This window comes from Heptranchias perlo, chromosome 5 (assembly GCF_035084215.1).
Source record: "Heptranchias perlo isolate sHepPer1 chromosome 5, sHepPer1.hap1, whole genome shotgun sequence".
In the NCBI taxonomy this organism is placed as follows: domain Eukaryota; kingdom Metazoa; phylum Chordata; class Chondrichthyes; order Hexanchiformes; family Hexanchidae; genus Heptranchias; species Heptranchias perlo.
In genome coordinates, this window is record NC_090329.1 from 117101211 (window position 1) to 117119416 (window position 18206).

General features: G+C 40.6%; 1 protein-coding gene across 1 annotated transcript in view; it reads left to right on the forward strand.

The window, feature by feature from the left end:
• tpcn3 (two pore segment channel 3) overlaps positions 1 to 18206 on the forward strand; it is a 50962-nt gene that overhangs the window by 26370 nt on the left and 6386 nt on the right. Inside the window, exons 10-15 of the mRNA XM_067985086.1 lie at positions 1370 to 1514; positions 8235 to 8420; positions 8511 to 8575; positions 10092 to 10179; positions 11847 to 11916; positions 12002 to 12221. Coding sequence (XP_067841187.1) covers positions 1370 to 1514; positions 8235 to 8420; positions 8511 to 8575; positions 10092 to 10179; positions 11847 to 11916; positions 12002 to 12221 — 774 coding nt within the window. The remainder of the gene's footprint in view (positions 1 to 1369; positions 1515 to 8234; positions 8421 to 8510; positions 8576 to 10091; positions 10180 to 11846; positions 11917 to 12001; positions 12222 to 18206) is intronic.

The window sequence follows — 18206 nt, forward strand, 5'->3', positions numbered from 1 at the left end:
CCATGGTTGGGTTAGCTGAAAATCTTTTACAAGAGGGAAGGTTTTTTTTTTCCTGGAGTGTTTTGTGTTTCCCTGTAATGAGCCGAATACATTTTTACAAGGGATATTGATTGAGGAAAGATCTTTCCACAGAAGATCATTTTTATTTGTGACCATTTGGTTACCTCTTTCATAACTCACATTGACTTTTGGAACCATTGCCAAGATTCAGAGGGGATATCTTTTAGGAGATAGTGATTGGGGCTCTTGCATTGTAATGTCAGAAACTTTTTTTTTTAAAAAAAGAAGTGACTCTTGTAATTGATAATTTTACTAGAATGGTATCAGGGATGAGGGACTTCAGTTATGTGCAAAGACTGGAGAAGCTGAGGTTGCTCTCCTTAGAACAGAGAAGGTTCAGGGGAAATTTGATAGAGGTGCTCAAAATCATGACCAGTTTTGATAAGAGTAAATAAGGAGAAACTCTTTCCTGTGGCAGAATGGTCGGTAATCAGAGGACACAGATTTAAGTTAATTGGCAAAAGAACCAGAAGCGACATGAGGGGGAAAAAAACATTTACACAGCTAGTTGTTATGATCTGGAATGCACTGCCTGAGAGAGTGGTGAAAGTGACTCAATAGTAACTTTCAAAACAGAATTGGGTAAATACTTGAAGGGAAAAAATTTACAGGGCTATGGGGAAAGAGCAGGGGAATGGGACTAATTGGATAGCTCCACCAAAGAGCCAGCACAGGCACAATGGTCCAAATTGGCCACCTTCTGTGCTACATCATTCTATGATTAAAAACCCATGACTTTTACATGTGACCTGGGTTATTGTCAGGTAACCTAGGAACACAAAATGGGGAGCTTCAGTAGCTTTCTTTTCAATTTTAGGCTTTAGCAGCCAAGGTTCTTTGATTCCTAATCCAGAGGAATGTCACCTTGAATGATATTCAAACTGGGTTCCTGTCATTCCCCCCCCCACCCCCCCAACTCCTTCAGAAGATCTGCATTTTATGCTTCTGCAGAAATGTGCATCTCCTGTTTACCAGTTGCAGTCTGGACTTGGAGTGCTCATTGTTGGGGGTTAGTGATTTGGCACAGAATGGATTTATTGCTCAGAAACCAGTATTTTACTGCCTCTAACTACTTTTTTTTGTTGTTGAAAAACCCCGGTATTTGGACAGCAACTCTTGCTACACACAGTGCAGTGTCCAAATTCACCAGGAGTTATGGGATGATGTGCAGTGCCAGATCATTCGCCCTACTCCTGGACGATAGAGGAAGTGCAGTGGGTGATGGAACAGAACCGAAAGTACGATCGTATGTGTTTATTGAGGAGCTTGATATATCCTAAATATAATTCATACCCATTGTTTTAAATAGGAAGAGAGTCTTTCATCCGGCTGGCAGATCTTCTAAACATACAGGTTGTTCAGATGAAGGAGAGAGTTCATCCATTGGAGAAATGTATGCCAAACATGTACAACTCTGCAGTGAGCCAGTTCATCCGCAGAATAGTCAAGCACCAGTATGTTACAATGACTGACTGATTTATTTCCATAAATCTGAATGCTGATTTTAATAGTTATGTCATTTTAATGGTTTTGTGTAACACAATTAAGTCAATTACTGGTAAATGTAATGCCATGGATAACTAGAGATTGTTTTTTAAACTTGCAGCATTGATGGTCCAATTGTAAGTATCTCCTGTGCATTGGCTGTCATCACAAAGACTAATGTCCCATTAACTTTTCTATTGTGAGTGATGTCATGCTCCACACATCAAGTGTTGAGATTAGCTATCTTTTTATATAATAAAAATTGAAGTGGGGGGAGAGGGGTGGAGTGAAGCCTGAAGATACTGGTGGGTGGTACAACACACCCTATACATAGATATCAGTCAGAATTTCCAGCATTCTGGTCAGATACATTAGAGTATCTGACCAATCTTTCTTAACGCAGACTGGATTGATTTGGATTTCTATCATATATGGCTAATGTTTGGAAGCTGCCCAATTTAGCTCACCTCTGAACCATCTGTTTAAAGTATTTTAATAACTACACCCTGAGCCAGTGTAACCAACACAGAACTACAGTACAAACCAAGTGAAATAAGTTGACTGCCCATTGCCAGAGTCATCAAAGATACAGTCAGACTCCGATGAGTGAACTATTACTACCTTATTCACAATTAATACCATCACAGGCTAAGCATTGAGAATTACAGTAGATGCTAAGTTAGAGGCTCTTGGAGTTTCCAGGTACAAGTATAACTTAAGCATATTTTATCTCAGCCACAGTAGGATGTTCTCAATAATAGTATAGTAGCATTTTCTTGCTGTCTGAGGTTCAAATATACAGCTTACACCCAGGTAAGATGCAGCGAATGTACACTCTTGTCCTTCGGGTAGATTGGTTTTGTGGGGCTGGATTTTTGACTTCCTCTAGAACACCTGCAGCAAGTCGCCACCGTTGTCTCATTGGTTGTCGTTATCTTGCACTATCTTAGCTAACCTTGCACATTCATGTTTCTCTGTGTAATAGCTCAAGTCTTGAGCACTGAGAGTATACAGCTAGAGTAACAGAGTTGAGACTGTGACATTCACTTGCAAGGTTAGTGGCCGAAGCAGAAATTGTTAACATTCAAGATTAGATTGGATAGGTGGATAAAGCAAAAGGGGGTGAACAGTGTTGGTAAACGTGATTAGGACTACTTGCTCATGTAGGGGGTAAACGTTGCTGTGGACTGATTGGGCCAAATGACTTGTTTCCATGTTGTGACATTGCATTGAATTACATAGAATGTACAGCACAGAAATAGGCCATTCGGCCCAACAGGTCCATGCCAGTGTTTATGCTCCACACGAGCCTCCTCCCTCCCTACTTCATTTAACCCTATCAGCAAATCCTTCTAATTGTTTCTCCCTCACATGTTTATCTGGCTTCCTCTTAAATGCATCTATGCCAGTCGCCTCAACTAGACCTTGTGGTAATGAGTTCCACATTCTGACCACTCTCTGGGTAAAGAAGTTTCTCCTGAATTCCCTATTGGATTTATTAGTGACTATCTTATATTTATGGCCCCTAGCTCTGGTCTCCCCGTAGAAAACATCTTTTCTACGTCTACTCTATCAAACACTTTCATAATCTTAAAGACCTCCATCAGATCATCCCTCAGGCTTCTCTTTTTTTTCTAGGGAAAAGAGCACAGCCTGTTCAATCTTTCCTGATCGGTATCATCTCAGTAAATCTTTTTTGCACCTTCTCCCAATACCTCTATCCTTTTCATAATATGGAGTCAGAACTATTCACAGTACTCCAAGTGTGGTGTAACCAAAATTCTATACAAGTTTAACATAACTTCTCTGCTTTTCAATTCTATCCCTCTAGAAATGAACCCTAGTGCTTAATTTGCCTTTTTTGTGGCCTTATTAACCTGCATCGCTACTTTGTGATTTGTGTATCTGTACCCCCAGATCCCTCTACCCCATTTGGACTCTTTATTATCCAAGCAGTATGCGGCCTCCTTATTCTTCCTACCAAAATGTACCACCTCACACTTATCTATATTGAAATTCATTTGCCAACTACATGCCCGTTGTATGAAATACAATTACAATGAAAATTTACAAGGTTACTTGTCAGCTTAAACATTTCTTGGTCTTGTACAGTCACTCTTAACCCTTTCTCTCCTTTCCTTTGTTTTTACCTTTTAAGGTTTGGTTCTTTCTCTTTGCTGTCTTACTTCCTTACAGGTCTCTCTTGTTTCTCTGCCTGATGCCCTCCTTCAGATCTTTTCCTTCTGACTTGGGAGGAGCATGGATTTGTACGTCAACTCTACCAAGAGAAGCCACTTTCTGGGACAGTCATACTGATTTTTTTAAAATAAGGATTATGTCTGTCACATGGATCCTTTCCAAGGTATCGAATGCACAGGCAGGTATGAGAAATTCAAATTTCAAATAGCTTTAATAAAAGCCAGGCGATTTGGTCAGCATTATATCTCAACATTTCTTCAATTAACTGCAGCTGACTTTGTCTTATTAAAAGCTTTTCTGTTGCATTGGTGTTTTCACAAACAAATTGACCCATCATTTCTTCTCCTAGGCTTGTCATTTTGTTAAGTTCACTACCCTTGTGCTGCCAGACTCGAGCAGTCATTTCCACCTGTCTGACGTTTATCCCTATGGTTCAGTTTTGAGACCACGGTTCTTCCAGAATTCAGTAGTGTGGTTTAGAGAGCTATTTTTCCTACAAGCCAGTTATTTAATGCTGGGTAATTCTGACCTGGAGCCAAAACTAATGATGACTTTACCATTTCCAAAGTTCCCTGATCAAAACAATTAAACTGAGTAACCTTAGATTTATAGTAATTAAACTTTCTGATCTTGAAGGGGCAGGCTGCCTTAAAGACAGCTCCACTTAAGCAGCAGAATAATACTGTATAACCATGCTCCAGAACGAATAGTCCATTGCAGATCCAAATCAATCTTGGGAAGATAAGAATTGCTAGACGAAAAAAGACCAAGGTCTATCTATTTCACCTTCTACCATCCTGGTAGCCGCATGGTACAACAATAATGGAGTTGTTGACTAGTTATAGCAATCAGTCTCTATCGACTAGTCTACAACAGACCCAGACATGATAAGAAAAGCCCCAGTGGTGGAGAGCTTTGGAAACCATGGTTCAAAGACACCTTTCTCCTCCCAAGCATACTACACTTATCACCCATCATGTCTCAAATTACTCATAACCCTAATCCCAAAATGTTATTTTCTGAAAGAAATCTACTTAATTTGCATTCGAATGAATCAGTATTAACTGCTTAAATTGTGTTTTTTGAACTGCAGCCTGAAACTGACTAGAGCATTTTAACTCCACAGTTCCCTGACCAAACAACATTCAATCAAATTAGTCTTTGTTTACTTAACAGTTAGACTTTATGGCCTTAAAGGGACACACTGCACCTTTTGGTTCAATAGTACGTTCTGCATTATCTGGTGAAACCTAAAAACAGTGCATTATCCAACTTACTGTGGGTAATGTCATGGGGTATCCATTAGTATAACATGCACTTCTTTTACGTGCAACACTTCGTCACACATCTGTTTCACATAAGAAATAGGAGTAGGCCATACGGCCCCTCGAGCCTGCTCCGCCATTCAATAAGATCATGGCTGATCTTCAACCACAACTCCACTTTCCCGCCCACTCCCCATATCCCTTGATTTCCCCTAGAGTCCAAAAATCTATCCATCTCAGTTTTGAATATACTCGTGGACTGAGCATTCACAGCCCTCTGGGATAGAGAATTCCAAAGATTCACAATCCTCTGAGTGAAGAAATTCTTCCTTATCTCAGTCCTAAATGGCCGACCCCTTTATCTTGAGACTATGCTCCCTATTTCTAGACTGTCCAGCCGGTGAAACAGCCCCGCAGCGTCTACCCTATCAAGCCCTCTCAGAATCTTGTGTGTTTCAATGAGATCATTTCTCATTCTTCTAAACTCCAGAGAGTATAGGCCCATTCCACTCAATCTCCTCATCAGACAATCCTCTCAACCCAGGAATCAACCTAGTGAACCTTCGTTGCACCACCTCTAAGGCAAGTATATCCTTCTTTAGGTTAGGAGACCAAAACTGTACACAATACTCCAGGTGTGGTCTCACCAAAGCCCTGTACAATTGCAGCAAGACTTCCTTACTCTTGTACTCCAACCTCCTTCCAATAAAGGCCAACATACCATTTGCCTCCCTAATTGCTTGCTGTACCTGCATTTTAACTTTTTGTTTTTTGTGTACAAGGATACTCAAATCGGTCTGAACACCAACATTCAAATAGTTTCTCACCATTTAAAAATATTCTGTTTTCCTATTCTTCCAAAGTGAATAACCTCACATTTCCCCACATTATACTCCATCTGCCACCTTCTTGCCCACTCACTTAACCTGTCTATATCCCTTTGCAGATTCTTTGTGCCCTCCTCACATTTTACTTTCCCACCTAGCTTTGTATTGCCAGTAAACTTGGATACATTACACTTGGTCCTTTCATCTAAATCATTAATATAGATTGTAAATAGCTGGGGCCCCAGCACTGTTCCTTGTGGCACCCCACAAGTTACAATCTGCCAACCTGAAAATGACCCATTTTACTCCTCTTTTCTGTCCATTAACCAATCCTCTCCATGCTAATATATTACCCCCAACCCTTATCTTGTGTAACAATCTTTTATGTGGCACCTTATCAAATGTCTTTTGAAAATCCAAATATTCTACATCCACTGGTTCCCCTTTATCTACCCTGCTAGTTACATCCTCAAAACAAATTCTTAATAGATTTGTCATACATGATTTCCCTTTCATAAAATCCTGTTGACTCTGCCTAATCATATTATGATTTTCTAAGTGCCCTGTTCCACTTCCTTAATAATGGATTCCAGCATTTTTCTGATGACTGGTGTCAGGCTAACTGGCCTGTAGTTCCCTGTCTTCTCTCTCCCTCCTTTCTTGAAAAGTGGGGTTATATTTGCTATCTCCCAATCCGCTGGGACCGTTCTGGAATCTAGGGAATTTTGAATGATCACAACCAATGCATCCACTATCTCTGCAGCCACCTCTTTTAGAACCCTCGGATGTAGGCCATCAGGTCCAGGGGATTTATCGGCTTTTAGTCCCATTAGTTTCTCAAATACTTTTTCCTCTACTGATATTAATTACTTTAAGTTCCTCACTCTTATTAGCCCTTTGGTTCCCCACTATTTCTGGTATGCTTTTTGTGCCTTCTACTGTGACAAATATTTGTTTAACACATCTGCCATTTCCTAATTCCCAATTATAATTTCTCCTGTCTCAGCCCCTAGGGGACCAGCGTTTACTTTTGCTACTCTTTTCCTTTTAACATACTTGTAGAGGCTCTTACAATCTGTTTTTATATTTTTTGCCAGTTTACTTTCATATTCTATTTTCTCCCTTTTTAATCAATTTTTTGGTGGTCCTTTGCAGGTTTCTACAACTCTCCCAATCCTCAGGCTTACTACTCTCCTTGGCAACATTAGAGGCCTCTTTTGATCTAATACTATCCTTAACTTCTTTAGTTAGCCACAGGTGGATCACTTTTCCCATGGAATTTTTATTTCTCAATGGAATGTATATTTGTTGAGTATATTAAAATATTTCTTTAAATGATTGCCATTGCTTTTTTAAACTGTTTTACCCTTTAATTTAATTTCCCAATCTACCGTAGCCAACTCGCCCCTCATACCTATATAATTGGCTTCAAGTTTATGATTCTAGATTTGGACTATGGTTCCCTGTTTTCTCGCTCCCTCCTTTCTTGACAAGCGGGGTTACATTTACTAAATTTACATTCACTTAATCAAATTTATTGTAATTTCTTCTAAGTTCCTTTGGATGATTTAAAATAAAAACTGAGTCTCCGATCCATACGCAAGGTATGAGTCACAGGACTGAGCAAGACTTGAGACAGAATAACAAAAACACTCTAGCATTAGCCGACCCACATAAAGACCACAAAAGTGTTCCAAACAGACAGATTGAAAAAAGGAAGACTGAAATGGTCCAAAACAAATAATGAGAATTACTGAATAGAATGGATACAGGAGATGCACTGTTGTCACTTTTTTTTAAATTAAGAAAAGGACAGTCATTTCATGACATTCTTTTGACCTGGAGCCAGATCTTTACAGGCAGCTGCAGTTACCTCAATTTGACCTTATTTAGACCACACAGTGAGTAATTCAACATGGTTGAGATGTTAAGCTGTTAATCTGGCCTGTCCCTTTCAGGCTGTTGGTTTAAGATCCAAGACTCCCCATAAACAATGCTATGAGAGATCTGTGTGTGTGCGTACACATTAAATTTTGAGGCATGTTCATCACACTTCAGCTTTGTTGTACATACAAATTTCTTTGACACTTTTAGTGAGAAAGAAGGCCTATTATTTCCTGATGGATTATTTTGATTCCTCCCAGGAAGGGACAGTAGTGGAGACTTTGTGACCTTAGAGGTGTAACAACTTGCAGCTGCACCTTGAGTGACAGAATAATGCATTGTGCTTTGCATAGTGTAGTTTTCCTGTTCTTATAAAAGGGGACTTACTTTGAGCATTGCCACAGGAGATCTGGTAATAGATCTGCTATACCCAGTGTGTCTGTTCCACTTCAGACAGTAAAATAAGATTCTTTCAACATGTTACTAAATGTTTTGTATTTCTCTTTTCTTCCAGAGGTTTTCGTTACACATACGATGTTATCATTACTGTAAATGCTATTTTCATTGGTGGAGATGAGACCAATCCTTTAATATCCAAGGCAGAATGGGTGTTTTTGTGTCTCTACGTAATCGAAATACTGCTGAAACTCTTTGCGTATGAACCCAGGGCATTTTTTGCTAAATCTCAATTTTGGAATTGGTAATTTTGCTCTGTCTTTGCTTTATTTTTAGATTAGTCATGACTCTGGATACATAACTAGGAATTAACAATTTTTGATTAATATTCTAGGTTTGATACCATAATAATTGTTGCTGCTCTGCTGGGTACCATAGTCAACACTTCACTTAAGTCATGTAAGTATTGGGTATTGTTTGTACTTGGTTATCAGTGTAACTTTAAAATCTTGGGAGAAGGGGAGATATAGTCAAATGTGGAAAAGGACCAGTTTAATGTAAATCAACGTGATACAATATCTTATAGGAGGAGGCCATTTGGCCCATCATGCCTGTGCCAGCTCTTTGAAAAAGCTGTCCAATTAATTGCACTCCCTGGCTCTTTCCCCATAGCCCTGTAAATTTCTGAGCTGCCTATTTCCCATTAGTGGAAAATATAGAAATCTGGATTTGACGTGGGAGGATTGTCCACCTTTTAGGATCTGGATTGGAATCCAAGTGTGAGCTGATAGGATAAAAGTAGTCTTTCTCTGCTGCCAGCTGTAAAGGTTGTCTTTAGGACTTCCAGATAATTGAGTCTTGAGTGCACAGCAATGCCCCGTTTAAAACTTGTTCTGCACAACAGTGACCTCCATACACCTATCTCCAATAAGTTATTCCTTTATGTGTGCGTGCGTGTGCATGTCTCTCGCCCACCACCTGGACAGTCATTCATGAACTGGACCTGGTTTGAAAGGTTTTTCAGGAAAGAAATTAACTGATTTTAACTAGGGAGTAGCAGTGTTTTCATAGCGACGCTGAACTTTAGTGTCAAACAGTATATAGGAAGATGTTTAAATCTATACAAGAACATCTGGTAAGACGATCAGAAGCTACAAGTCTGCCTATGTGAAATGAGTTTGGGCAGTCTCACCCAATCCTACTATGAGTACATGGCACAAAACTATCCATAATTTATCACAATTTGTAATCGGTCAAGTATCTTAATGGGTCAGCAGTGTATATAACGTATGTGGAAACACCATTGCCATGTTTGATTCTCCTACCCGAGCTTCTTTTAGAATTTCTATTTGCCTGATATGGAGTTTATGCACACAATGCTCATAGGTTAAGTGGCCTGTGCTCCTAAGTCTACTGTCTAGGTGCAAGTTGGCAAAGCCAAGCTTTAAGGGCCCCATTTGGTGTTTGAGGAGTACTGCTGGAGTTGGACCAGCCAAAACCATGCAGCTTACCAGCATTTAGTATTGGGTAAGCTTCCCACTGCTAGGATCATTCTACCTTTTGGACATTGGCTTGCAAGGTTATCTGGAGCTGAATGGAAAGAATACCAACCCTCAGTGACTGGTCTACTCCTCGTTCACAGTGCGTCAGGCTGGCTGATCAGTCATCAACAATGCCCTGGAGTTCTGTGGATCTGCCTGGTTCTGGATTACCGACTCTGGCACAGAGGGTTGATTTGGTTCCAAACTTCTATTGCCAGGTGTATCATCTTTAGTCGCTTAAGCCCCAAATACACCCTTCTTAACGCACATTTTTTTGTATTTTCATCAGTGCTGTCGTAGTCAGTACTCCTTTTAACCCATCTTTTGTTCCTTTTGAAGTTCCAATACCTTGAATTCAGACAATTGTAAAGTGCTTACTTTAAGAATTGCCAGAACAGTCTTTTTAATTTTAAAGGTTTTTTTTGCCCTCTCAGCAGGTGGATATAGCAGTCAGCAGGTCTTGGATATTGTGTTCATCCTGAGAGTACTTCGACTAATCAGGATCATTGACAGCTTCCAGAGGTAAAAGCAAAGTCTGTATTTTTTAAATGAAGTGTAATAATTTACAGTGTAATGAAATGATGTCATATCAACTACCTTTTGAGAGTCTGTTCCACATGCCCATTAGCATGTTTGGGGGGAGGGGAGAGTTTTTATCTAACCTTCTGAATTTTGTATTTCTCTCCTAGTTTTATGCTTATTGTCCAAGTTAAATAGCTTGTTTAGTCAACTTTATCTTTCTTTCATTATATTGAGACTTCTATGTCTGTCTTCAGTTGTCTTTTCTCCAGTAAAAGTAAGTTTAATTGCTTAAGCCTTTCTTCATAACTTAGTCCCCTAACTTGGTGACTTTTCATATGAAACCTTCCGAATATATCCATAGCAAAGCTGCGTGCCTTACTGTTGGGCTGATCTCACTTTTTTTTCATATACAATGTATAGTTCCAACTTCTAGTCTATTGCGCTGCAGATGTTCCCTAGTACTTGATTTGCCTTATTGATAACTGTTGTACAGTAGTCAGATGCTTTAGCAGTATGATCAGTGATTGCTCCCAAACCATTTCCTCTTTGACCTTTATCATTGGAGCTACGAAATAGGACCGTTCATGTTATCATTTTGTGACTTTAGTTTCTTTTTGTTAGTTTGTTTGGCGTGAAACTAGTTGAGTGCTATCTGAACGTGTATTCGTGTCTCCCTTGTAAGGGGAAATATTGATTGAATCATGGTGGGATACACATGTTTGCCGTTGCCTTCTCATATATGCATCATCCTACATTTATCCATATTTAAAATTCATCTGCCATATCACAGCCCATCTACTTAATTGACCCAAGTCTTTCTGAAGTCGTTTGTTTGTTACTTGCACACACAACATTGTCTCATCAGCAAATTTAATACTCATACAGACACCTTGTTCCCATATCATTAACAAATATTGTAAATAGCAGGGGTCTTAGAACACAATATCACGGATACATTTTTTTTCCCCCGGGCATAGAATTTTTCCTTTTTATCATCACCCTCTCTTTTTGTTGCCAGCCCAAATCTCAATCCATCAAGACCCATTGTGAAGTTAAACATTTACAAGAAATATATTTCTCTTTTCCCCCACCCCCCAACAGTGTAATGGATAAATGAATCAGGCTCCTAGCAAAAGCAGTTAATGCTGTGTGGCTGGATCGAAGGTTATTGAGGTAAGTCAACTATGGCTTCATATACACCACAACTGCAGCACCAGCACAAAATGCTTTTGCTTCACACGCACGCTGAGAATTTGGAATGTAAATTCAGTGTTTCTTGCTCCTCCCTGAGGAGCCTTGCTCTGGATTTACACTAACTTTAGCGTGGCACAGATGCTACAGCTGTAGTGTAAATAGGAGCTATAGATGAGTGCAAACATCATTGAACATGATGATACCTATGTTGCTGAGATCAAGAAAACTTCATCTGCAAAAGCAACTGGTCAAGGTTGAAAAATAAATACTCGAGTTATTTTTTTTTCTCCTTTTGCATGATGACTTTGGGGGGTCAGGGGGAAAACATGCAGGGTTTTCCTGAGGGGAAGGAGGAGGCGAAGAAGTGAAAGAGACTAAATGAAGCAAAGGAAATTGTACAGGATCGCTGATGAAAACGAGTACAGAATAAGACAATCCCAAAGTCTCCACATTTGTTTTGTTTTCTTTTAAAGGTTCCGGGTTCTGCTGAATACACTGGTAAATCTTATTCCTACAATGCTAACCTATGCTGGACTTGTTGTGGTAAGTAATGATACAATTTTTTTTTTTAGCATTTGGATCAATAAGTGCCCTTTAAAAATTTTAATTTAAATGCATTTTCTTTTAGGTTGTGTATTACATATTTGCCATAGTTGGAATGGAAGCATTCAAAGGACGAATCCGATTTTATGGTGCTAACTCTAGTGATCCTGCAGCCAAATATTGTGGGAATCCAGCACTGAAGGGTTCTCAGTTTGCTGCTCTTAGATACTGCAAGAATAACTTCAATAATCTTGTTTCAGCCTTCATTTTGTTGATCCAATTGACAGTGGTCAATCAGTGGCATGATATCCTTTTCATTTACAAATAATTATGTTCTTTTCCCTCTTGAATCAGAATTGTGCTACTATTTAACTATTGAGCAAAATGGCCCAATCCAGTAAACTGTGCATTACTAAATGTAGTTAGATAGAAAACATTTCATTTTATATAGCATCTTATGTCTCATGTTTCAAAGCACCCCTGCTAATATATCCTCCTTTGGATCAGTGTCGTTTTATTTTTGGCTGATTAGCCTTCTGTGAAGTGCTTTGGAACAAATGCTCCTCGTTAAAAGCCCTGTATAAATGCAAGCTGTGGTTGAATATACAAAGACGCAGATTTTTTTTTATAAAGAAAAATAGAAGTTGGCCAGACAGTTGATGGGTGCCCCAGAAAGTCAGAGCTATCCTCTGGATACGGAAGACCTACAAATGCAGATTGAGCGCTAAATATTGGCAATTACTATGAAAGCAGATATTGGTTCCTATAATGGGTATTATACCCATAATCAGCCATGATCATTTTGAATGGCGGAGCAGGCCCGAAGGGCCTACTCTTGCTCCTATTTTCTATGTTTCTATGTATTAAAGCACAGTAGATTCTGCAAAATGCTGGAGGACAAAGCTTTAGCTTTGATGAAATCTATATCAGGAAGGGACAGAGAGTTTACCAATAATAGAGCATCAACAAGGTCAAAGCAGGAAAAAATTGTAAAAAGTCAAAATTAAAGGCTCTTTATCTGAATGCACGGAGCATTCATAACATTGTGCAACTAATTCGATGAATTAAGAATTCGATGACATAAGGAAAGTGATGATGTGGAGATGCCGGTGATGGACTGGGGTTGACAAATGTAAGGAATCTTACAACACCAGGTTATAGTCCAACTGTTTTATTTGAAAATCACAAGCTTTCGGAGGCTTTCTCCTTCATCAGGTCTCACCTGACGAAGGAGAAAGCCTCCGAAAGCTTGTAATTTTCAAATAAAACTGTTGGACTATAACCTGGTGTTGTAAGATTCCTTACATAAGGAAAGTGGTGAGCAAGGATCTTGGCTCGGAAGATCAGGTAGTAGAATCAGTATGGGTGGAAATAAGAAATAACAAGGGGCAGAAAACACCGGTGGGAGTAGTTTATAGGCCCCCTAATAGTAGCTATACTGTTGGACAGAGTATTAATCATGAAATAATAGGAGCTTGTAACAAAGGTAATGCAGTAATCATGGGGGACTTTAATCTTCATATAGACTGGGCAAATCAAATTGGCAAAAGTACTTAAGAGGACGAGTTCATGGAATACATTCGGGACGGTTTCCCAGAGCAATTCGTCATGGAACCAACCAGGGAACAGGCTATTTTAGATCTTGTGTAATGAGACAGGGTTAATTAGTAATCTCACTGTAAAGGATCCACTGGGGAAGAGTGATCATAATATGATAGAATTTCACATTGAGTTTGAGAGTGACATACATCGAGCACAAAGGAAGATGGTAGTGGTTGTTGGAGGCCAATCTTCTTAGCCCCAGGTCATTGCTGCAGGAGTTCCTCAGGGCAGTGTCCTAGGCCCAACCATCTTCAGCTGCTTCATCAATGACCTTCCCTCCATCATAAGGTCAGAAATGGAGATGTTTGCTGATGATTGCACAGTGTTCAGTTCCATTCGCAACCCACGCAGATAATGAAGCAGTCTGTGCCTACATGCAGCAAGACCTGGACAACATCAAGGCTTGGGCTGATTTAAATGCCAAGTAACGTTTGTACCAGGCACTGACCATCTCCGAGAGAGTCTAACCACCTCCCCTTGACATTCAATGGCATTACCATTGCTGAATCCCCCACCATCAACATCCTGGGGGTCACCATTTACCAGAAACTTAACTGGACCAGCCATATAAATACTGTGGCTACACGAGCAGGTTAGAGGCTGGGTATTCTGCAGCGAGTGACTCACCTCCTGACTCCTCAAAGCCTTTCCACCATCTACAAGGCACAAGTCAGGAGTGTGATGGAATACTCTCCACTTGCCTGGATGAGTGCAGCTCCAACAACACTCGAAGCTCGACACCATCCAGAACAAAGCAGCCAGCTTGATTGCCACCCTAAACATTTACTCCCTTCACCACCGGCGCACCGTGGCTACAAACCCACGACCTCTACCACCTAGAAGGACAAGGGCAACAGTCACATGGGAACAACACCACCTGCACGTTCCCCTCCAAGTCACACACCATCCTGACTTGGAAATATATCGCCGTTCCTTTGTTGTCGCTGGGTCAAAATCCTGGAACTTCCTTCCTAACAGCACTGTGGGAGAACCTTCACCACACGGACTGCAGCGGTTCAAGGCGGCGGCTCACCACCACCTTCTCAAGGGCAATTAGGGATGGGCAATAAATGCTGGCCTTGCCAGCGATGCCCACATCCCATGAACGAATGGGGGGAAAAAAAAACTTCAGTCCAAATCTAGAATCATAAACTTGAAGCTATAGGTATGAGGGGCGAGTTGGCTACGGTAGATTGGGAAATTAAATTAAAGGGTAAAACAGTTTAAAAAAGCAATGGCAATCATTTAAAGAAATATTTTAATATTCTCAACAAATATACATTCCATTGAGAAATAAAAATTCCATGGGAAAAGTGATCCACCTGTGGCTAACTAAAGAAGTTAAGGATAGTATTAGATCAAAAGAAGAGGCCTCTAATGTTGCCAAGGAGAGTAGTAAGCCTGAGGATTGGGAGAGTTGTAGAAACCTGCAAAGGACCACCAAAAAATTGATTAAAAAGGGAGAAAATAGAATATGAAAGTAAACTGGCAAAAAATATAAAAACAGATTGTAAGAGCCTCTACAAGTATGTTAAAAGGAAAAGAGTAGCAAAAGTAAATGCTGGTCCCCTAGGGGCTGAGACAGGAGAAATTATAATTGGGAATTAGGAAATGGCAGATGTGTTAAACAAATATTTGTCACAGTAGAAGGCACAAAAAGCATACCAGAAATAGTGGGGAACCAAAGGGCTAATGAGAGTGAGGAACTTAAAGTAATTAATATCAGTAGAGGAAAAAGTACTTGAGAAACTAATGGGACTAAAAGCCAATAAATCCCCTGGACCTGATGGCCTACATCCGAGGGTTCTAAAAGAGGTGGCTGCAGAGATAGTGGATGCATTGGTTGTGATCATTCAAAATTCCCTAGATTCCAGAACGGTCCCAGCGGATTGGGAGATAGCAAATATAACCCCACTTTTCAAGAAAGGAGGGAGAGAGAAGACAGGGAACTACAGGCCAGTTAGCCTGACAACAGTCATTGGGAAAATGTTGGAATCCATTATTAAGGAAGTGGTAACAGAGCACTTAGAAAATCGTAATATGATTAGGCAGTCAACATGGTTTTATGAAAGGGAAATCATGTTTGACAAATCTACTGGAGTTTTTTGAGGATGTAACTAGCATGGTAGATAAAGGGGAACCAATGGATGTCATATATTTGGATTTTCAAAAGGCTTTTGATGAGGTGCCACACAAAAGGTTGTTACGCAAAATACGGGCTCATGGGATTGGGGGTTACATATTAGCATGGATAGAGGATTGGTTAATGGACAGAAAATAGAGTAGAGATAAACGGGTCATTTTCAGGTCAGCAGGCTGTAACTAGTGGGGTGCTGCAAGGATCGGTACTCAGGCCTCAGCCAGTTACAATCTATATGGAAAGTACTGCAGTACAAAGGGATCTGGGGGTCCTAGTGCAAGAAAATCAAAAAGTTAGTATGTAGGTGCAGCAGGTGATCAAGAAGGCCAACGGAATGTTGGCTTTTATTGCTAGGGGGATAGAATATAAAAACAGGGAGGTATTGCTGCAGTTATATAAGGTATTGGTGAGACCGCACCTGGAATACTGCATACAGTTTTGGTGTCCATACTTAAGAAAAGACATACTTGCTCTCGAGGCAGTACAAAGAAGATTCACTTGGTTAATCCCGGGGATGAGGGGGCGGACGTATGAGGAGAGGTTGAGTAGATTGGGACTCTACTCATTGGAGTTCAGAAGAATGAGAGGCGATCTTATTGAAACATAGAAGATTGTGAAGGGGCTTGATCGGGTGGATGTGGTGAGGATGTTCCCAAGGATGGGTGAAACTAGAACTAGGGGGCATAATCTTAGAATAAGGGGCTGCTCCTTCAAAACTGAGATGAGGAGAAACTTCTTCACTCAGATGGTAGTCGGTCTGTGGAATTTGTTGCCCCAGGAAGCTGTGGCAGCTACATCATTGAATAAATTTAAAACAGAAATAGACAGTTTCCTAGAAGTAAAGGGAATTAGGGGTTATGGGGAGCGGGCAGGAAATTGGACATGAATTTAGATTTGAGGTTAGGATCAGATCAGCCATGATCTTATTAAATGGCGGAGCAGGCTCGAAGGGCCGATTGGCCTACTCCTGCTCCTATTTCTTATGTTCTTATATTAATGACTTGGATGAAGGGACCGAATGCAATGTATCCCAGTTTGCTGATGATACAAAGCTAGGTGGGAAAGTAAGTTGTGAGGAGGACACAGTCTGTAAAGGGATATAGACAGGATAAGTGAGTGGGCAAGAAAGTGGGGCAGGTGGAGTATAATGTGTGGAAATGTGAGGTCATTCACTTTTGGTCGGAAGAATAGAAAAAGAGTATTTTTTAAATGATGATAAACTATTAAATGTTGGTTCTCCAGGGAGACTTGGGTGTCCTGGTACAAGAAACACAAAAAGTTAGCATGCAGGTACAGCAGGCACTTAGGAAAGCTAATGGCATGTTGACCTTTATTGCAAGGGGGTTGGAGTGCGAAAGTAAGGAAGTCTCACTAAAATTGTATAGGGCTTTGGCGGAATCTCACCTGGAGTACTGTGTACAGTTTTGGTCTCCTTATCTAAGGAATGTTATACTTGCCATAGAGGCGGTGCATTGAAGGTTCTCTAGATTAATTCCTGGGATGAGAGGGTTATCCTATGAGGAGAGGTTGAGTAGAATGGGCCTATACCCTTGAGTTTAGAAGAATGAGAGGTGATTGCATTGAAACGTATAAGATTTTGAGGGGGCTTGACAGGGCTAGACAGACTAGATGTAGGGAAGATGTTTCCCCTGGCTGGGGGATCCAGAAGGAGGGGTCACAGTCTCAGGATATGGGGTAGGACATTTAGGACTGAGATGAGGAGAAATGTCTTCACTCAGAGGGTGGTGAACCTGTGGAATTCTCTACCCCAGAAGGCTGTGGAGCCCAAGTCACTAAATATATTTAAGAAGGAGCTAGATAGATTTCTAGACATAAAAGGCATCAAGGAGTATGGGGAGAGAGTGGGAACATGGTATTAAGATAGAGGATCAGCCATGATCATATTGAATGGCGGAGCAGGCTCAAAGGGCCAAATGGCCTACTCCTGCTCCTATTTTTCTATGTTTCTATGAGAGGTTGTCTCCCCTGGCTGGAGTGTCCAGAACTAGAGGGCATAGTTGCAGGATAAGGAGTTGGCCATTTAAGACTGAGATGAGGAAGAATTTCTTCACTCAGAGGGTAGTGAATCTTTGGAATTCTCTACCCCAGAGGACTGTGGATGCTGAGTCATTGAATATATTCAAGGCTGGGATAGCTAGATGTTTGGACTTTAGGAAAATCAAGGGATATGGGGATCGGGTAGGAAAGTGGAGTTGAGGTTGAAGATCAGCTATGATCTGATTTGAATGGCGGAGCAGGCTTGAGGGGCCATGTGGCCTACTCCTGCTCCTGTTTCTTGTGTTCTTATCAGCACCCAGCCCTGATGGGCCGTGAGTAGTAGACCTTAAAGGTGTTGTGGGAAATGAATCTCTCTTTTGGCCGGGTTATTCATCTTATAGGCTAACACGGCAGTGATCCCGAGAATTTCAAAGAGTAGTAGGATGATCTTGAATCCAAAAAATGAAGGATGTTGATAAATTTTAAGAGCTAGAATATTTGGAGACCAGTTACAATTGGTCCAATTCTGCTTCATCTTGTGGCAGCTCAG